Genomic DNA, 18,062 nt, shown 5'->3' on the forward strand with positions numbered 1-18,062 from the left:
CCTAGTTAAACTTCAGTGACGTAATCCAAGCGCCACACACGGCAGCCTTTCAATGTTAACAATACTGAGGGAAAGCAGAAAAGGGCTGGGACTACTGCAGAGATGATTGGGGATGGCTTTTGACCAAGGGAAACAACCTTGGAGGGAGTTGGGTGCTCTGAAGATCCAGCGCAGAGTCGGCCGGCCTCGCTTCAACTTCCAAGAAGCTTTTCCAAAATGATAACGGGCTAGGAAACGGGACTACATCTGTACGGGAGTCTTCTTCTCCCCTAAAGAAGTGGAGGCTGAAGGACAGGTGCACTTAAACTCCTGTCAGCCTTCTCCAACCTCACTGTGCATCCGCAGAGAAAAACCTGGGGAGCGAGGCTTCAGGGAAAGCTGTGGACACAGGGTGCACCTGCCCCTGTCGCAGGCTCTTCGTGGAGGTCTGAGCCCCACAGCTGCAGGGAGGTGGGGGGAGGAGGGGGTGTGCAGTCACAGCAGGTGTAGGGTGCCCTCACAGCTGGGGGTGGGCAAGACTGGGGCAGACGTGCCACATCCACTGCACGCGCAGCTGGCGTGAACCAGGGACTCGCAGCTGCTGTCCTAGGAGCATACCCACCCTACCCGGCCCCAGGACGGCCCACAGTAGTTCAGAATCTCCAGGCAAAGAGAAATAAACTCACCATGGGAGCCAATGAAAACGGATGAAGGGGATGGGGGGGGGGTGGGGTGGGGAGGGATTGAAAAGTAAGTTCCCAGAATACCTTCCAGGTCATCCGGAAGTGATCGTCGGCCAGGCAGTTGCCATGGTAGCGGCCCGGCGCGTTGCTGGGAGGAGGGAAGATGGCGGTGACTAGCTGGCTGGAGACTCTGCGGTCGGCCGAGAAGACGGCGCTGCTGCAGGATGGTAACTCGAGCCCCCTCGTGCTCCCCTCCCCCAGGGCGGGCTTTACGCGCCTGCTCCCCCAGGGTGGGCCTCAGCCTGGGTGGGCAGAGCTGGAATTGTCGCAGCCAAGCAGCCACGCCCTCTTCCTGCATTTGCAGTGGAGGAAACTGAGGCCCAGGGAGATGGCCCGAGTGGAACCAAGTCTCTGGTCACCCACCTCTGGTTTTCCTTACATCATCCCGTGGCGCTCAGAGTTTTGTTGGTGATTCCCAGTCTTTTACACTCACCACCGTTCCTCTGGGCTGTACCCAGAGGCTATTTCCCACCCCATTTTACTGACGAGGAAACGGAAATCCAGGAAGGGTTTAGAGCAGACCCAGGAGTAACGTATCCTGACCTAGGACCCCATGCACCTCAGTTTGGGCGGTCCTGTTGATTATGGCAGCCTAGCGGCATAGAAAGGAGGGACACCAGGGTTTTAGATCAACTCTACCATTCATTCCTGTGGCCTCTTTCTTTTCTTTTCTTTTTTTTCTTTGGTGGCCTCTTTCTTAATCTGTTAGGACCCCATTTTCTTCAGCTATAAAATGAAGCCAGTGGGCTGTCCCTAATGTCCCAAGGTACTTTCCAACTGTGGGGTTTTTTTTGTTTTGGGGTGTGTGTGTGTGTATGTGTTTTATAAAGTGGGTTTCTAAATGTTCTCTGGTCTTCAGGGACAACAGAACAAGTCCCAAGGTCTAAATGACTTGAAACACGAGTTTGAGATCTCAGCTTTTCCCCCATGCTGCAATTGGCCAGTGTAAGTCCACAGTACTTAAGCAGTCTTTCCTGGAAAACACACACACACACACACACACACACACACACACACACACACACACAATGGAATAAAGAAGGATGATGTTGGGGAGAGCTTGCCACTCAAGCCTGACAACCTGACTGGTTGTCCTTTGATTACACATATATGCTATGGTAGGTGTATGAATACACACACACACACACACACACACACACACACACACACACACACACGAATGCTCACAAATAAATACTTAAAATAAAATAAAACCGCAAACCACTGTGGTTAATTGTAAGGAAACACACGGACAGTTAACCTCTGGCCTCCACACAAAAAGAGGAAATTCTGACACAAGTGACAACATAGATGAACCTTGAAAGCCTTTTGCTATGTGAAATAATTAAATGTTATTTGATACCATTTACATAATTAAATATTATTTTATTCCATTTACATGAGGCTCTTACATTAGACAAATTAAGTGAAACAGTGGTTGCCAGGGACTGGGGAGAAAGGAGGGTGGAGTCATGTTTTCTGGGTGTGAGTGTCGGTTTTGAGAATGAAAAGTTTTAGACTGGATGGCGGTGACAGTTGCAAACCAATGTGAATGTTTTTTTGTTTTTTGTTTTTTGTTTTGAGACAGGGTTTCTCTGTGTAGCCTTGGCTGTCTTGGACTCACTTTGTAGACCAGGCTGGCCTCGAACTCACAGCGATCCGCTTGCCTCTGCCTCCCGAGTGCTGGGATTAAAGGCGTGCGCCACCACACACCTGTTTCTTGTTCTTGTTTGGGTTTCTAACACAGAACTTAGCACGTGGTGAAGGCCTCCCTAACTGCTGCAATTAGAGACAAATGACACCTGATTTTAATTCCCATAAACTTCAGGCTGTTAGCTTTAAAGCCTCAGGAACTCAGACCTAATTCACCCTGACTGCCACCCTTGTGTCTGTTCATCAGCTGCTGGGTACTTAGGTTGCGTCTGCCTTTTGATTGTTGTGACTAATGCTGCTCTGAACAAGTGCATGTTAAAGTCTGCTTTTGTTGTTTTTGGTCACAGGGCAGTACTTGGGGGAGTATGGTGTGTGTGAGTGTGATGCTTGAGTGCATGTGTGCGTGAGCACACCCGTGTGTATGTACACAGTGGCTGGAGCAGGGCCAGGCTTCCACTTCAGTCCTCTGTACGCTGCCTAGTGCAGCCTCTCACTGAAGCACGGCCGGGGTTGCAGCTATGCACTGCCATGCCTAGCTGTTTATGTAGGGTGCTGAGAGGAGCTGCCTGTCTCTGCCCTGCAAGTGCTGGGGTTGCAGCTATGCACTGCCATGCCTTAGCTATTTATGTAGGATGCTGAGGACTCAGCCTCAGTTCCTCATGCTGCAGAGCAAATGCTTTCATCTGTGAACCATTCAGATTATTAAGGGTGTTGACACCGCGGGCCTGCCAGGAGGCCTTGCAAATTTGGAGGTAAGTTGCTTGACATACCCACTAGGAATGAGTCAGGGAAAGTGCTAGAGAAAGAAGCCAGACAGCAGAAAGCCACCTTAGGGCTCTAATTTGTTTGTTTGATTGTTTGTTTTTGTTTCAAGACAGGGTTTCTCTGTATAGCCTTGGCTGTCCTGGACTGGCCTCAAACTCAGAGAGATCCTCCCTGCCTCTGCCTCCCAAGTGCTGCGATTGGCTAGGGCTCTCATTCTTGAGGTTAATAGAGGGTATAAAACCTTTACCAGAGCCGGGCGTGGTGGCACACGCCTTTAATCCCAGCACTCGGGAGGCAGAGGCAGGTGGATCGCTGTGAGTTTGAGGCCAGCCTGGTCTACAGAGAGAGTCCGGAACAGCCATGGCTACACAGAGAAACCCTGTCTCAAAAACAGAAAACAAAAAACAAAAAAAACCTTTACCAGTCTTCCTGAGGAGGCTCCCTGTATCTGCTCACCTGCCTGTGAGAAAAAGGAGAAATTACAAAGCTCTCCCCTTGAGCAAGTGCTTGTGGGCCAGGAGGCTCCCTTGAGTTCTTTTATGCCCCGTCACTCCCGCCCTCCACCCTCTATCCCTCCCCCAACAGGGTTTTTCTGTGTAGCCTTGGCTGACCTAGACTTGGTTTGTAGACCAAGCTGGCCTCGAACTCACAGAGATCCGCCTGCCTCTGTCTCCCTGAGCACAGTGACTACAGGCATGTGCCACCACACCCAGCTTCTTTTACCTTTTTTTTTTTTTTTCCGAGACAGGGTTTCTCTGTGTAGCCTTGGCTGTCTTGGAACTCACAGGGACTCACCTGCCTCTGTCTCCTGAGTGCTGGGATTAAAGGTGTGCGCCACCACCGCCCGGCTTCTTTTATCTTTTTAATGAATGGTACATCAATGTTTTTTCATTCTTTCCTTCTGAGTTCCTGTTATGTACCAGATACTGTGGCTGATCTCAGGGAAATCCCGAGGGGGACATCCCCCCTCCCAAGCCAACAGAAGAGACAAGCAATAACCAAAGACTCACCAAAGAGATGTAAAACCCATAAACCAAGTGTGTGCCAGGAAGAAAATACTAGATCTAGCATCCTGGGCTGTGTGCTGGGGTTGGCCTAGAGATGTGTGGGTGAAGGCAGAGTGCCAGTGTGGCTGGGAAGAAGTGCCTGTTAGGAGGCCCAGCTCACATCAGAGCAGATCGCCCAGGTTGTAAGATGTGGGAAGAGAAAGACTGATGCTATCTATCGCTTACGTCAGATGCTTGTATGACTGTCCTGCTGTGGTAGATGTGAAGAGCATAGAGGCGGAGGTGACTCTTCCTGCCACAGTGGCTGCAGGTGATGGGTAACGGAGACTTCCCCATGAAGTGACATTTGAACTCAGTTTCGAAGAATGAGCAAAGTTCTGCGGTTGGAAAGCATGGCTTTGGTGGTGGTGGAAGCAAAGGCGTGTTCAGAGAAAGGAAGGGAGCCTGGAGCACATCTAAAAGCAATGGTGGCCATGAGTTGGCCTCTGGCGGAGGCTTGGGGAGCTGTTGCTGTTTCGGGGAGGGAGAGGAGTGTGGCTGTCTGTGTCTGCAGGGGGCAAGGTAAAGGGAGGTTTTGAGGTGAGGTGCTCTCCTGCTTTGTCTGTAGGGAAGAGGATGGTGCACTATTTGTTCCCAGACGGGAAGGAAATGGCGGAAGAATACGATGAGAAGACAAGCGAACTACTGGGTAAGTGTGGGGCTCCCAGGGGACCCTCAGCAGCTCTTGGGCCTGATTGAGATCCAGTTGGATGCTTGAGGGGGGGCTCTCAGCAGACAGCGTGGACGGTAGGGGAGTTGGAGGTCCTTGGGGGCGAGACTATTCCCGAAGAACATCACAAGCAGAGTGGAGTGCTTTGCCTGGCACAGCCCCACCCCCACCTGCAGATAAAAGAGGGCTGTGAGCCTCTGAGTCAGGAATAGCTTTACAAGAAACAGCTGGAAAAGCGTATCACTGGAGGCTGTGTTAAATAGTGGGAAAGGCAAGGCTTGCACTTCAAGCTTTTTGCTTGCTTGTTCTTTTATTTCCTGAAGCTACACCACAAGGGCAAGCTTCAGACCTCGCCTCCTAGATGGCACCGTGACCCCACATTAAATAGGACCCTTATGTTGAAGGGTATCGCGAAGTGGGTAGGAATGGTGATTTTGCAGAGTGGGTAGGAATGGTGGATTTTGCAGCACCATTGCTTTTATTCCCGAAGGGTCCCCCTCCTTAAGAATGGGCTCAGAGCCCGGCGTGGTGGCACACGCCTTTAATCCCAGCACTCGGGAGTCACAGGCAGGCGGGTCTCTGAATTCAAGTCCAGCCTGGTCTACAAAGCGAGTCCTGGACAGCCAGGGCTGTTACATATAGAAACCCTGTCTCGAAAACCTAAAAGGGGGGGAAAAAAAAGAATGGGTTCATAAATAGGAGTTCCAGCTCAGATTTCAGGGGATCATTTGATTTGCTGTTCTCTGCTCCTGAGTATGCATGGCGGGCGGCATTAACTGGCTTCCCAGAGCTGGGTGACTGGCCCTGTGACCCCGGGCCTGAAGCTGGCCGCCATGGGAGCTGGGCTCTTTATTAAGTTGCACCTGAAATGCTAAGACCAATGATGGATTCACGGGCTGGGTTATTTTCTTTGCTTTATTCTTGACTTTCATTTCTCCCTGGGTCTGATGGACAGGCACTATTGGTGAGGGAATTTCTCTTTCCCTTTTCCTGGCAGCTCATAAATGTCTCGAACTGACAACATGGGTTACACCGGTTTGCATATTCTCTCAGTCTCCAGTCTTAAAATGTGTGTGTGTGTCCTGCGCATGCTCAGTTACAGTGGGGGTGTTGATCCCTGCTTATTATGAGCTGCTTGGGCTCCAGTCCCAATTGGTTTAGTCTGGCGCTATTAAAAATCTTGATGTGTTTAGCATATGACACCGATTCGTTGGAAACCAATACAGTAGTAATGTCCTCACAATGCATTGTAATTTATAGTGCTCCCAGGGGTGACAGCCTTGGAATGCCTAACAGGGAGAACTTATGAAAGCAGAGGTCACGTGAGGCAGCCACCACCATCGCCCGCCAGTCCAGCCACGGCGGCCGGCCCAGCCCCTTGTGTCATTCTTTTCTCCACACAGCAAATAAAACAGGTAGAGCTGCAGAGACTATAAAAGTAGACAGGCCCCGCCCCTTTGCCGTGCTTGGGTGTGATGCTAAACTCAAGAACAAGGCCAGCTTCCTTTCTGTAGCACCGTGTGCCCACACTGACCTTGCTCCTCTGGTGGTGGCAGGCTAGACCATGGTGCCTTCATCCTCCTCCTCGGTTAACAGTAAGAATGGAGGAGGGACATGGTTCGCCACTTGGCTGGTCTCCCCAACAATGACACCGACACACTAACTGGGCATTATTCCAGCGGCTTTACGTGAGTTATTTCATGTAATCATCTTCATTAAGCTCTGTGACATAGGTGCTGTGGTCCAGGAGTAGGCTCAGGGGGATTGAGCACCGTGTTGAAAATCAGAGCTGGATGCTGCCTGAGCCAGCCTTGGCTTCAGTGCGCAGTGGTGTGCTGTTAGAGCTGGGTGTGGTTAAACCCTGCATGCTTTATTTCATCTTTGTCCTATATGGTCCTTCTGTGTAGTCTGGAACTCACTGTGCAGCCCAGGCCTGGCAAGCCTCCCATCTGGGCCTCTTAGAGCTGAGGTTAAAAGTATATGCCATCAGGTCCGGCTCTGAGACCCGCTTCTTATTTTTTAATCTCCCCTAGCCTCCACCCAGCTGCCTTGCAAAATACTGTCCAATATTAGGTTTTTGTTTGTTTGTTTTCGAGACAAGGTCTCTGTGCAGCGCCTAGGCTGGCCTCAAACTCATGGGCTCACGTACTGCTCTGGCCTCATTTCCCAAGAAGTGGCGCTGCAGCACCTGCCGCTGTGCGTGGTTATCAGTGGATAATGACCACCTCAGGAAGCTTGTGCTTGTGCATATTGGGAAGTAAAACATGGGTATAGTTTTTGTGGCAGTAAGTGAAATGGTTTCCATGTTTTTCCCCAGCTAATATACAAATTTGATAATTGGTCAAATAGGTTTTTTTCTGTTAGGAAAAAAAAAGCTCAGAAAGTAATTTACAGAGGAAGAATTGCCAGTAGGTGCGCATCTGTCGGGACAAAGTTCCTCCAGTCGGTGTTAATAGGCATGTTAGTGTCATCTTTTTTCCTCCCCTCTCAGGGCTGTTCATCCCCACCCCCCACCGTGACCGCTGTATGTATTCATAGAGGAGGCTGAAGGGCCTTGTAACAATGATCGGAACATCAAACCAACCCCCAGAAGAACACAGCGCATCCAGGGGGCCGAGGCTGGAGGGCAGACCGGCCCCCAGCGATTACATTTGGATTACCTCTTAATCTGCTTTGGTATTTGACCGCCAGCCTAACCACCACAGGCCGCATTTGGAGGATGTTGAGTACTTTCATCCCCAGGCACTTCAGCGGCTTTATAAATGACCCACTCGATTCCCTTCAGCCTCCTCTGGGATGGGCCACGGCAGCTGTTTAATAGCCACATAGCAATGTTGCCGTGTTTTAGGGCAGAAAAGAAGAATCCTGCATCCAGTTTAAGCTGCAGGGAGTATTTAGGAAGGGGAATGTAATTATCCGTGTTGGAAGTGGGCCAGGCTGTGGAGCTTTGGGGAAAGAGGCCTTTAGGACCTCCACTTTGCAGCCCACCTGAAAGATGGGGTGCTTTCAGCAGTCTGGGGTGTCAGCCCGCTTCCTGCTGACTTGGGTACAGGCCCCCAGGCGGCGCCGCCTTCATACATTCTCCTTATGGGGTCATTGGAAGTTTCCTATCCAAAGACTGGCCCTGACGGCTGACAGCGGCCCAGGGAGCTGCCTTGTGCTCACACCAGTGCACACCAGTTTGGGTTTAACGTATAATCAAATCAGAGTGATGGCAGGTGGAAACCGTCCTCTGTTGCCTCTGGAGCTGTCCTTGAGCTCAGGAACAAAGACCAGAAAGCCCAAGACTGGTTTTTTGCACATGTGCCTTCATGCCCACACGCATAGGAAAAGTAAGGCCCTCAAAATCTTTCACTGAAGCTTGCCTCTAGAAGGGTTGGAGAGGGAAGCTTCTGGGTTACACTCTAACGAAGAATATAATTCCCCAAAGTGTTTTTGGGTTTTTGGTTTTTGGTTTTTTAAAGTGAGACAGCCAAGAATGCCAAGCTCCCATGAACCCGAGAAGAACAGAGGCCATCAGGGCTGTGAATTTTCCTTCTAGGGAAGCTGTCATCCTCCCCTTATCAAGTGGTCCTTGCCTCTAGGGACCATATTGGGGATGGCCTTGGGGCAGCAAGTTTAACAGCGCTCTTGAGTACAGGCCGTCGTATGCCAAGCCCAGCCTTTAAAATCTGGAGTGGCCAAGAGAGAGAGAAGCCAGCAGGTGATGCACACCTTTAATCCCTGCACCCAGGAGGCAGAGGCTAGAGGCTCTCTGAATTTGAGGCTAGCCTTGTCTACATAGCGTGTTCTGGGACAATCAAGACTGCATAGAGAGACCCTGTCTCAAAAAACAAAAAAGAAAGTGCTGAGGAGGCCTTTGGAAATGTCACATCTGCTTAGAAGACTTAAAGGCTAGAGTTTACCTGTTTATTTATGATTGAGTTCTGGGTATGGGGTACTAAGACCCAAATTCTTTTTGTTTTAAGGCAAGAGTTTGTTATTTAGCCCAGGATAACCTATAGCCTCCATCCTACCACCCTCCTAAATTTGTGGCACCTTGACCAGTAGACTGAATTTTATTTTACTTAAAAAAAATTTTTTTTTCATGTGCCAATTGCTTTGCCTGCATGTATGTCTGTGTGACGTGTCGGATCCCCTAGGACTGGAGTTACAGACAGTTGGGAGCTGCCACGTGGGTGCTGGGAATTGAACCCAAGTGTTCTGGTGGAGCAGCCAGTGTTCCTAACTGCTGAGCCATCTCTTCAACCCCCCCCCCCGAGACCTGAATTTTAACTGTTACTTTTGCAAACGGAGCTCACCGTTTCTCAGTAATTCTTTATACTCGGTCCCCTGGAGAATAGAGATACAGGGGTTGAAGGTGAGCATGTGGGGAAGAAAAGCTTTCTCCTCAGTAAACACAAATAAAAATAGAGCTGGTAGACTAAGTGAATTTGCTCCCTGTACAGCTGATGATGCTATGAGACACAGGTGGTTGCTTGTTCTCACGGCTCAGTGGTTTGGCCAGGTGCAGTGGCGCCCGAAGCACTTGGAAGGCAGAAGCAGGCTGATCTCTGCGAGTTCATGGACATCCGGGTCCACACAGTGAGTTCTAGGACAGCCAATGTTATATAGTAAGACTCTAACTTGAAAAACACTAGACGGGCTAGGGTGTTGGGTAGCTGTGCCCGGCACTACTGTGGGTCCTGCCTTATTTTCCCCCTCTATAGCTGCTGCTGGCTTTCCCTGCCCCGTTTCCTTTCTAGTGCTAAGGATCAAACCTGCAGTCTCTCACGCCTGCGAGGCATAGGCTCTCCAGCAGGTTCTGTGGGCAGGACTGGGAAACTGCTAGCATTTCAGTAATCTACACCGCAGTCTGAGCATAGCATTTGATACATGGTTTGAGGATGCAGGCTGACCTTTGCTGTAGGAGGGACTAGGCTCTCATCATCTTGTCATAGTAAGCTGCTGCCAGGAGGTGTCACTTGTTTGCACCCGTAACAGAGACCCCACGGCTGGCTTCAAGGTAAGTGGGGTAGCCAGGTGGCTAGGTTTGCATTTGCTCCTGGTCACACTCCATTCACTTAGGCAAGTGTTTGTGGGCATGAGAAGTTGCCTAGAAAGCATATTTCCAAGTTTTACTCTTCCTTATTAATTTTCATTATAAACTTGCAAATGTGTTTCTAGGGAGAATTTTGGCCCTAAGATGTAATAAAACCACACTGCAGAATGCAGCAGACCTTATAAAAAGCGCATATTCAAGGGAAAGTTCTAATTTTACATCATGCTTTTGTGTTCGGCTTTTGTGCTCACAGCAGTGAGCATGTGCAGGATTGGCCCAGCTGCTCCGAAGCCCCCAGGCCCGATGCTGCCACCCTTCTGCCCCACCCTGAAAAGAGACCCACCCCTGGCAACAGCTGCGGTAGCCCACCAGGCCTTTCAGAGTTGTTTTAGCTGCAGGGGGCTGCAGGATTTCAGCACCGCAGTGACTGCTCAGCTCTGTGCAGTAGGATGCTCCAACTCGGCAGCCCTGGGCTTCTTCCTCCAGCGGGAAGGGAAGGGTGGAGAGTGCACCGCCCCTAACACCTCCACCACTGCTGTACTGCTCAGCAGCAGCAGCAGTCAGCACAGAGCTGAGTGGGGCGCATTGAATCCTAGCAGTTTCCCAATCCTGCCCACAGAACTCGCGTCTGGATTTATGATTTGCGTAATACATGGGCCTTATTTTAAAAGATAAAGAGCAACAACAAAACCCAGGCCCTGTTGCACAGGTCTGTAAGCCCAGCACCCATGGTGCTGAGCCAGGAAGGTCACCCTGAGATTAGAAGCACTGTAGGCTACAGAGTGAGTTTTCATCACAAAACAAACCTAAAGGGGAGCAGGGCAGGGGCTAAAAACATCGTCAACAACAACAAAATCTTTCACAAATATCTGAGTTGTAAAACATGGGAAAGGAAAGATTTTTATTTGTATTATCAAGTTATAAATGTAACGATGCATTTTATTTTTTAAAAATGACATAATTATTGCATTTAAAATGTGTATAAGTGCAAGTCAAACAAAAATAAATAACTCTCAAAAAATACGATGCCTAAGATTTTGTTAATTGCGATGCTATTGGCTGATCCTCATATTTGGGGAAACTATGGCAGAGTTACACCCTAGCTCAAGACTGTATTCAAATACAATGTTGGGCTGTGGGGGGGTGTTCTTTGTTGTTTTAAGCCAGGTGAGCCTGAACTAATGTCTTTATTTGGGCTTTCTGTTTTGCCTGAATGTACCTCTACATGCCAGAAGAGGGCACCAGATCTCGTTATAGATGGTTATGAGCCACCATGTGGTTGCTGGGGATTGAACTCAGGACCTCTGGAAGAACAGCTGCTCTTAACCTCTGAGCCATCTCTCCAGCCCCTATTTGGACTTTCTGAATCATGAGACAAATTGGACATCAACTTTCCCTACATTCATTTTTCTTTTGCTTAGTGTTTTAGAGGGGAAAATGAATTCAAAGGTGGGTGTGCTGGCACACTTGCCATCCTAACCCTTGAGGCCAAGGCAGAGGGAATGGTCTGAAAACAGCCTGGGCTATCTAGTAAGACTGTCTTGAGAAACGACAACAAACCACCGCTAAACTGGCATTTGGAGAGCTAGTTTTCTCATTTGCAGAAATGGCCTTTGTTGGCTCTCTGCCTTCTGCTGGGTGCCACACCCCATGACTCCTCTCAGAGCGCATCCCAGTTACACTTGTCTGCCTACCTTTAAAGTGGGCTTTGTAAGCTGTCTGCTGCTGAAGTTCCCCCAGTTTAATTTCCCAGATTATGCAATTTCTGGCTCAAGATTCCAGGGCTCAAGTCGAGGCCCAGTGTTAAGACCAAAGTCCTGGCTTGTCCTGCCCCAGTTATCCAGTGTCTTGTCAGATTTGGCAGGAAAGAGCTTTAATCCGTTCCTTGTTTCTCTCCCCAGTGAGAAAGTGGCGAGTAAAAAATGCCCTGGGAGCCTTGGGCCAATGGCAGCTTGAAGTGGGAGAGCCAGTGCTCTCAGGAGCTGGAAGCCTGGGATCCGACCTCATCAAGGAAAGTAATGCCAATGTATGTCTGTTTGTCCAGTGTCCTGTGGGAATTTGGGGGGGGCCTTCTGACCCCTAAGGGCAGGGGCCACAACTTGCTAACCGCCTGTGTCTACGATGCTGACCCTGCCACACTAGGTCTCTGTGACCATCCAGAAGGTTTATCTTAGCTACTCCAGGACAAGGCCTGCAGTCCTGATGTGTCACAGCAAGATCAACTCTCAGAGAAGCCGTGGACAAGAGCAGAGGGTTTCCTAGCTGGCTCTGGGTAGAGCCCGGGGGAAGGGGAGGAGCTAACCCTTTGTACCTTTCCCCAAGAATGGTCCTTGATAAACTAGGCATGATAGCCCATGTGGAGGTGGAGGCAGGAGAATCAGAAGTTCAAGGTCATCCTACTGCACAGCAAGTCCAAGGCCGACCTGGGTTGATTTGTTTTTCACAGCCCATCTTCATGCGCAAGGACACCAAAACTAGTTTCCAGTGGCGGATTCGCAATCTCCCCTACCCAAAGGATGTCTACAGTGTCTCTGTGGCTCAGAAGGAGCGCTGTGTCATTGTTAGGACGACAAACAAAAAGTGAGTCAGCTGCTGGGCACCTGTTTCCTTGTGTATGAGTTGGGCTAGAGTGGAGTACGGTCTCAGGCTGCCCTTTGTCTGGAAGGGAGGTCACACTTAAGCTTTGGGGTGCTGAGGGTGGACAAGGTAACTACAGCGGCTCCGTCAAGGTAGGAGAACTCGAGCCAGTGTCTGCTTTGGCACCTGGCATACACTGGAGCTCGCATTTGTTGGATGAATGAATGAGGGCTTAAGGGAACCACATAACCACTAACTTGTGATCTCTGGCAGTTTTACTGTAAGGTAAAACTTGACCTGGTGAACTTGCCTTGATGCCATCACTGCATTGACAGGGAGCCATGCCCTGGAAGGCACACCTGCCTGAGCGCCACTTTGAGACTTTAAAGTGGTAGGCTGGGCAGTAGTGCACTCCCTGGACTACGGCAAAGTGGACCAATGTTTGGCTTTCAGACGTCTCTGGAATTCTGTTTCAGATTCCCTTTGTGCTCTGCTGGGTGAAGGCAGTGAGTGGGGAGGTTTGAGTGAAGGCGGCCAAAGTGTGATCGCAGCTGGGTCTCTGGCGCCCTGGCTGATCACAGTTGAAGAACCTAAACATGAATCCGTTTCAGCCTGCGCTGGAGAGAGTATGGGGCCAATGCTCAACTGCAGCTTCATTTGGAGGGATTTTTTTTTGGTGGGGGGGGGTTGTTTTATCTCCTCGTCCACAAGCTGCCAAACCACCCAACCTGCTGCTAGGGTACAGAGCCAGACCCCTGGTGCGTCCATAGCATTTGCCACTTTATATAGGAGAGCTCCCTGCCCTCTGCTCTACTTGGGGTGGTGAGGGACAATCGCCCTCACTCTAAGATGCCTACCTACAGGGAAGCAGAGAACTCCAGCCACCTCAAGTGCAGCCATGGGTCCTGTCCTCCTCTTAGCAGCCCCCTAGCCTGCCACTTTGGCAGGGTTAAGGGACAAGGGAAAGAGTAGAGATGAATGAATTAATTTCAGGATTATTGCTGTACATGCAGCCAGCAGCCCCTGTAGTGGACCTTGTCTATAAATATAAAGTCATAATAATAAGGGTTTGCGTTTATAAAGCGCACTGAAGCCTCAGACAAAAGGCAGTTTATTCCCCTTATTGTTCTCATCATTAACAGGAGTCAGTGCCTAAAGTGGAATTTAGCAATTTCAGACAATAGAGAAATTGCCTGTAGGAAAACAAACTCTGTGCTTCAGCAAGGGCTCCCTGGTGTAAGAGGCCCCGGGTCCAAACTGGGAACAAAAGTGCTTCTGATAGCACTTGAATCTGCAGCTTAGCACTTTGTGGAGCTGGCTGCTGCCTCCTTTTTGTCCCCCAGAGGTCACTGTCGAATACAGATATCAGGCAGAAATGTGATTACAAGCAAGTGCTAGAAGAGAGGCTAGCTAGCTCACCAAAAAAATCCATCTGCAAGCCAACCCTTTGGGTCCATCTCCTGCATACATATACCATGTAATGCCATAGGTGGCGCTGTTGGCCAGGGGCTCCGTGGCTACTGGGGCATTCCAGGACCCAGTGGCAGGAGTTGGGGACATTGCTGAGATGCTAGTGGAGGCAAAGTAGGATGGGAATGGCACCCTCAGAAGAGGGGTTCCCACTAAGGGGGAAAAAAGCTCACTTTGAAACTGAGTTTCTGAGTCCTAACTGCGCTCAGCCCTGCCCCCCTGCAGGCCCATCAATTAGGAAGCTGGAGAGGCTGTCAAACTTGCTTAGCCCTTTCCTGTGCCGGTCTGTCAAATAAAACATGAGAGCGCTTTATATCCACAGGGTTTATTTTCAGAATACTTTAAAAATCTCTTTCCTGATCTTCATACAATGCAAAGGTAGAGAGGAAACACATTTCTTCTCATCTATACATTAATGGTTGTAGAAACACATATAAAATGTGATCTGTGCAGAGTACAGTGTGGCCTTCTGGCTCAGCGCCCAGGTGTCTGCAGTGCATCCCACCATGGCACTTTTCTTGGGTTCTGCTTTTTTTGTTTTATTTTGTTTTTGTTTTTCGAGACAGTTTTGTAAATGAGGCTGGCCTCGGAACTCACAGCGATCCGCCTGCCTCTGCCTCCCGAGTGCTGGGATTAAAGGCGTGCGCCACCACACCTGGCTGGGTTCTGCCTTTCTTCACTTGGAGGTGTGCCCTCATCTTAATATCCTAGAATGTGGTTCCAGCTAAAGCTACACAGTTGGTTGCCTTGTTGGTATCTGCCTGGCCCCTGCAAATGTGGTTGGTTATTTTGTTTGAAGAATTGATTCCACTGTCTTGTGGTCCTTGGCCTCAGGTGTTAATTTGTTGAGTCGGGAAAGGAAGAAACTGTTTCTACAGGATCCAGTGTGATACCATCTGGTTTTGATAAGAATATTTGTATAAAGACAGTCCCATACCTCAGGCTGTAAGCTGGCAGCTCTGAGTGAAAAGATGGACTGTGTGCTGGACTGGGAAGACACTGGCTTGAGTCTAGCCTCTGCCATGTGTCAACTGTAGTATTTCAGCTCACTGCTCACTGATGAGAAGTGGGCTTATATTACTTCATGGATTCTTTGAGGAATTGGATGTCACATCCGTGCACGCGCCCTGTACCATGGCCATGGTGCCAAAGCAAGGGATCTGAAGAGGAACTGGCTACCTTGACACTGATGACGCTGTAACCCTGGGTTGTATCGGTAGGCATCTCTGGAAGACAGGAAGACAGGACTCAGGTCAGATGGATTCAGTGGGATTCCCTTTGACAAGAACCCTGAGTCTGGGCCTGTGCTCTGTGATCTAGGGCAGCAGAAAGCAGGGACGTGGTGTGCCCAGTGCCTGAGGTGGAGCTTTGCCTGCTGCCACTCTCAGGGCAGGACTGGCTTGTGACCTCTCTGGATACCTGCCAAGCCAGTGTGCAGGCTAGGAGCTCGTGGGGGCAACTGTCCACAGCAGCCTGGCTCCTGCCTCAGCTCTCCTTCAGGGAGTTTGGCTGAGCCCGCTCTGCACCGCATTCCATTCACAGAGCGAGAAAATGGGTGAGGGCTCACAGGGAATTGGGCAGGGGATACAACAGAACAGGGCGAGAAGGCAGAAGAAGCACAGTGGGTTTAATACTTCAGAGGGGCCTGGCTCTTACAGTGCTGGCGAAAACTTCAAGTTCAGTCACTGTCACAGCAAACCCCAAGATGAGTAGGTGAGTAGGGAGGGGGTGGCTGTGCAGAGGGGACACTCTGATGTCAGGAGTCTCTAGGGAGAGGTTGTTTAACTTCACCCAGTAAACAAAATTGGTCCTAGACGCAACTAAGCCGCTCAGGCCTGTGCTTCCTGGCACTGGCAGGGGTGGGGTGAGCAGAGTAAGCCATACAAACACCTTAAGTTCCCGGTGATCCCAAAGTTGCGGTGGGGGGTACAGGGGTGGGGACAAACCCTGGGCTGCTTCTCCTCCATTGGCCCTGCCAGGGAGTGGATGTGGGAGGTGCTTCTCTGCAGCCTCTGCTTTCTGTGTATATTTGCAAGGAAGATGTTAACACTTCCTAACCAGCCTTTGTGTTCACCTAATCTCTGCTGTTTAACCTTTGACCCCCTGCTATTATCAGCGTCTGCCACCTTTGCCGGCCAGACCAGGGCCCCAGGAAAAGCCCTCCCTCAGCCTGTTGGCTGGGAAGAGGGTGAAGTAGGCATTCCACCCTGTTGCAGGCAGATGGATCGCCTTTCCCTGGGGCAGAGCTTTGGAAAAGAAAGCCACTCGCAGCACCATTAGGATCCCCAGCCCCCACTCCTTTTGATCTGTCAGTCTTTAAATAAACATTCTTTTCCTGCTGTTGGGTCCCAGCACCTTGGTGGGGAGAGGGGAACCTGGGAAGAGAGCCCCCCCCCCCCCCCCCAGCCTCTTCTGAACTGAGGGATTTGGGCAGGAGGACAGGCCAGAAGCACTGCATTGATGTCAACTCTCTTGAGTCCCTAGGGCATCAGGGCTTTTGAAGTGGACTCAGTGTAGCTGTCACCACAAGGGCCACGTCCCTCTGAAGTATTAAAAGCTATTCTCTGGGCTCTTCTCTTGAGTTTGTTTGTACCTGCCTGAGGCATTTCCCTCCTCAGCCCACACAGCCGCTCACCCTGCTGAAAGGGATGCCTGTCCAGGTGAGGGCTCCAGCAGCCCCTGGCCTGTGCCCAGCCCACACGCCACCAAGGAAACTGCCAAGTGAGGCTGTTAGAGAGGGAAGGCCTTTCTTTTCTTTTCTCCCGCCCCCCCCCCACCCCCCAGGCAGGGTTTCTCTGTGTAGTCTTGGCTGTCCTGGACTCATTTTGTAGACCAGGCTGGCCTTGAACTCACAGTGATCCACCTGCCTCTGCCTCTGCCTCTCCCTCCGGAGTACTGGGATTAAAGGTGTGCACCACCACGCCTGGTAGAAGGGTCTTTTTTTTAGGCCTTGCTCTAATAAGCATCAGGTGAGGTAAGGAAATCTCTGAACCTGATTCTTATGGTACTGACAGCTGACCAGGAAGGCAGGCAGGAGCACCTGACTTTCCTCTCAGCTGCCTTCCCTTGAGGCAGAGCCTGGGAACCTGCCATCTGGTTGGTTCTATTCTTAGTATCTATGTGAAAACAGAGAAGTGGGATCCTGAGGCCAGGAAGCAGGTCCAGAGTCTGAGATCCAGGTTCCTTTGGTCTCACGGCCTGTCCTTCCAGGGAGATGGCTTTTGTGGTGTACTTTGCTGTCTGGTTTTAGGGCTCATTCTAATGAGGCCTTGAAAGATAGATACATCATTATAGTCCCCTGGGGCGGAGGCGGGGGGACAGCTTTTTGCTTCTAGAGCCACAAACTCAGAGAGGCCATTCTTGTGGGTTTCCCTGCTTCCTCTCCAGTTGTATAGAAAGTGGAGGAGAGCTGTGTACTGTTGGGGTTACCACACTGGTTCCCCAGTAGCCTCTTGGTGTTCCCACAGATATTACAAGAAGTTCTCCATTCCTGACCTAGACAGACACCAGCTTCCTCTGGACGACTCTGCACTGAGCTTTGCTCACGCCAACTGCACCCTGATAATCTCTGTAAGACTTGCCCAGTCCTGGCATCAGGAAGAGTTTTCTCTCCCCTCACACACTTCCCTGCCTCCGGGCGTCTCAAGCCCTTGTTGTGCTTGTTAGAGAATAGGCATCTCCTACTCATCTGGGGGAAAGGAGTGGAAACCAAGAGAGAACCACACCCCAAAGTTCACGGGGTGGGGGTGGGACAGAGCATGATGGGGACCTGTCCACTTAGGTTCATCAAGTATGGGGAGGGTCGTGAAGAGCCAGAGTGAATGTGTGCAGGAGGCTCCTGACTGAGTTTCGTTTTCTCTCTGGTCCCCTCCACAGTACCAGAAGCCAAAGGAGGTCATGGCAACTGAGTCAGAGCTACAGAAGGAGTTAAAGAAGGTAAAGACGGCCCACAGCAGTGATGGGGACTGTAAGACCCAGTAAGCCCTGAGCCTTGCAGCCTCCAGTGTGGAGGAAGCTGGCAGACTTCCAGGCTTGGGCTTTTCTGGCAGTGAGCAGCCTCTTGTCTTCTAAGAACTACACAGAGTCCACAGACAGGGCACAGCTCCATTCTTCTGTGG

General features: G+C 50.5%; 1 protein-coding gene across 2 annotated transcripts; it reads left to right on the forward strand.

The window, feature by feature from the left end:
* Positions 1–752: 752 nt before the first annotated feature.
* Dpcd (deleted in primary ciliary dyskinesia homolog (mouse)) lies at positions 753–17,976 on the forward strand. Of its 2 annotated transcripts, none has more exons than XM_051146669.1 (6): positions 753–889; positions 4,755–4,835; positions 11,799–11,923; positions 12,344–12,477; positions 17,412–17,514; positions 17,821–17,976. In XM_051146669.1, the coding sequence occupies exons 1-6, from the start codon at positions 826–828 to the stop codon at positions 17,923–17,925; spliced, it is 612 nt and encodes a 203-aa protein (XP_051002626.1). In that variant the 5' UTR covers positions 753–825; the 3' UTR covers positions 17,926–17,976. The 2 variants fall into 2 exon arrangements, with proteins under 2 accessions (XP_051002626.1, XP_051002627.1); XM_051146670.1 differs by having other exon boundaries at positions 822–889; positions 11,799–11,912.
* The last annotated feature ends 86 nt before the right edge of the window (positions 17,977–18,062 follow it).

The sequence above is a fragment of the Acomys russatus genome, chromosome 5 (genome assembly GCF_903995435.1).
Source record: "Acomys russatus chromosome 5, mAcoRus1.1, whole genome shotgun sequence".
Lineage (NCBI taxonomy): Eukaryota > Metazoa > Chordata > Mammalia > Rodentia > Muridae > Acomys > Acomys russatus.